We start from the raw sequence: 1,540 nt of genomic DNA on the forward strand, positions 1-1,540 counted from the left end.
GAAACCATGCAAATGTGAGATTTGCTATAAAGCCTTCGCACACAGAAAGAGTCTCTTGATCCATATGAAAGGACATACAGAGGAGAAGCCATACGACCCTGAGGTTTGTGACAAAGATTTCTCAGATAAGACAAGTCTAGAAAGCCAAATGAGAGTACATACAGTGGAGAAACCATACAACTTGAGATTTGCAACAAGGACTTTTCACGAAGAACTAGTTGAGTGAGGCATAAGAGAGTACATACAAAGGAGAAACCATACAGCTGTTGGATTTGCAACAAGGCCTTTTCTGAGAGAAGTACTGCAACAATGTTTTCTCTCAGAATATTTAAATTATATCCTTACAGGAGCACATACAAATGAGAAACCATATCTGTGAGATTTGCTTTAAGGCCATTTCACGGAAACTGATGAGGCTCATGAAAGTACATACGAAAGAGAAACCAAACAGCTTTGAGATCTGTAATAATTCTATTGAGCCAAATGAGAATACATAAAAACGGAGAAACCTTGAAGATGTAAAATATACAAAAAGGGCATATTCATTGAATAGTCACCTGTTGCAACACATGGAAGTACATACAAAGAAGAAGCCACAGTGTGAGGTTTGATATAAAGCTGTATCACAGAAACAAAGCTTAGTGCTACACATTAGAGCACATAGATATGAACATATATAATACCCCTAATCCCTTGTTCATTGTTATCATCGGCTTAGGAAACAGAAATGGTATTTTACATATGGCCTTTTCCTCTCCCCCTTTCCTTTTCCTTCTCTTCATCCCCCTCCTCTGTCCACTTCCTGCTGAAAGGATAGAAGTTTGGCTTTGTGTTAATCATGAACGGCCCCTGGGAGCTAAGGGCAACTTATTCCCTTGGTTAATTGCCTATCCCTTATTCCTCGTGGGGTCTCTGAGGAGTAGACTGCTTCATCTCCATATTTATTTCAGGCTGACTATGGTTAGTAATGGAGACTTTTTTTGTTTTTATCCCTATAAGGCTTGCCCTCTCATCAACTAGCCTATCTTTTCCCACTCCTTTGACCACAGCTCCAACCACTGGTACTAATACCCCCTCCTCAAGTTGCTGTTAACTCAATCCATTGTGAATCATCCACCAAGGTCATTACTCAACCTTCAGAATACAACCTTTTCATCTCTCCCAACTTCCTCCCCACCATCTCCTACTGCACAGTCTTCTTCATTGTCTACCCTAACCCTCCTTAGTACTACTTTTCATTCTTACTGTCATCCATATTGTTCTTCCTCTCCCTCACGCCCTTCTACTGCTTCCACCTCTGCATATCTACACCCACCTCTACTTCTGCTCCTCGGACATCTATTCCCTCTTCTCCTTCACGTAAGAAAGCTCTTGTTACTTAAACCTCCCCACCCAACTCCCCTCCAGGGACACTTGAAAATATCCAGGAGTTCATAAACATGACTCAAGAGACGTCACCCCACAACTCTCATCCTTTTTTCCCTCATTCAACTCTCAATTCCCCTTATTCCTATATCCATCTCATTTGCTCACCCTTATT

At 41.2% G+C, this 1,540-nt stretch overlaps 1 protein-coding gene across 1 annotated transcript in view; it reads left to right on the forward strand.

The window, feature by feature from the left end:
• The window catches only part of LOC119571946 (zinc finger protein 37-like), an 84,388-nt gene extending 82,923 nt beyond the window's left edge, over positions 1-1,465 (forward strand). The window contains exon 6 of the mRNA XM_037919014.1: positions 1-1,465. This exon is cut by the window's left edge and continues 792 nt beyond it. Within this exon, the coding sequence (XP_037774942.1) occupies positions 1-226 (226 nt within the window). The 3' untranslated portion in view covers positions 227-1,465.
• The last annotated feature ends 75 nt before the right edge of the window (positions 1,466-1,540 follow it).

This window comes from Penaeus monodon, unplaced genomic scaffold, assembly GCF_015228065.2.
Source record: "Penaeus monodon isolate SGIC_2016 unplaced genomic scaffold, NSTDA_Pmon_1 PmonScaffold_88, whole genome shotgun sequence".
In the NCBI taxonomy this organism is placed as follows: domain Eukaryota; kingdom Metazoa; phylum Arthropoda; class Malacostraca; order Decapoda; family Penaeidae; genus Penaeus; species Penaeus monodon.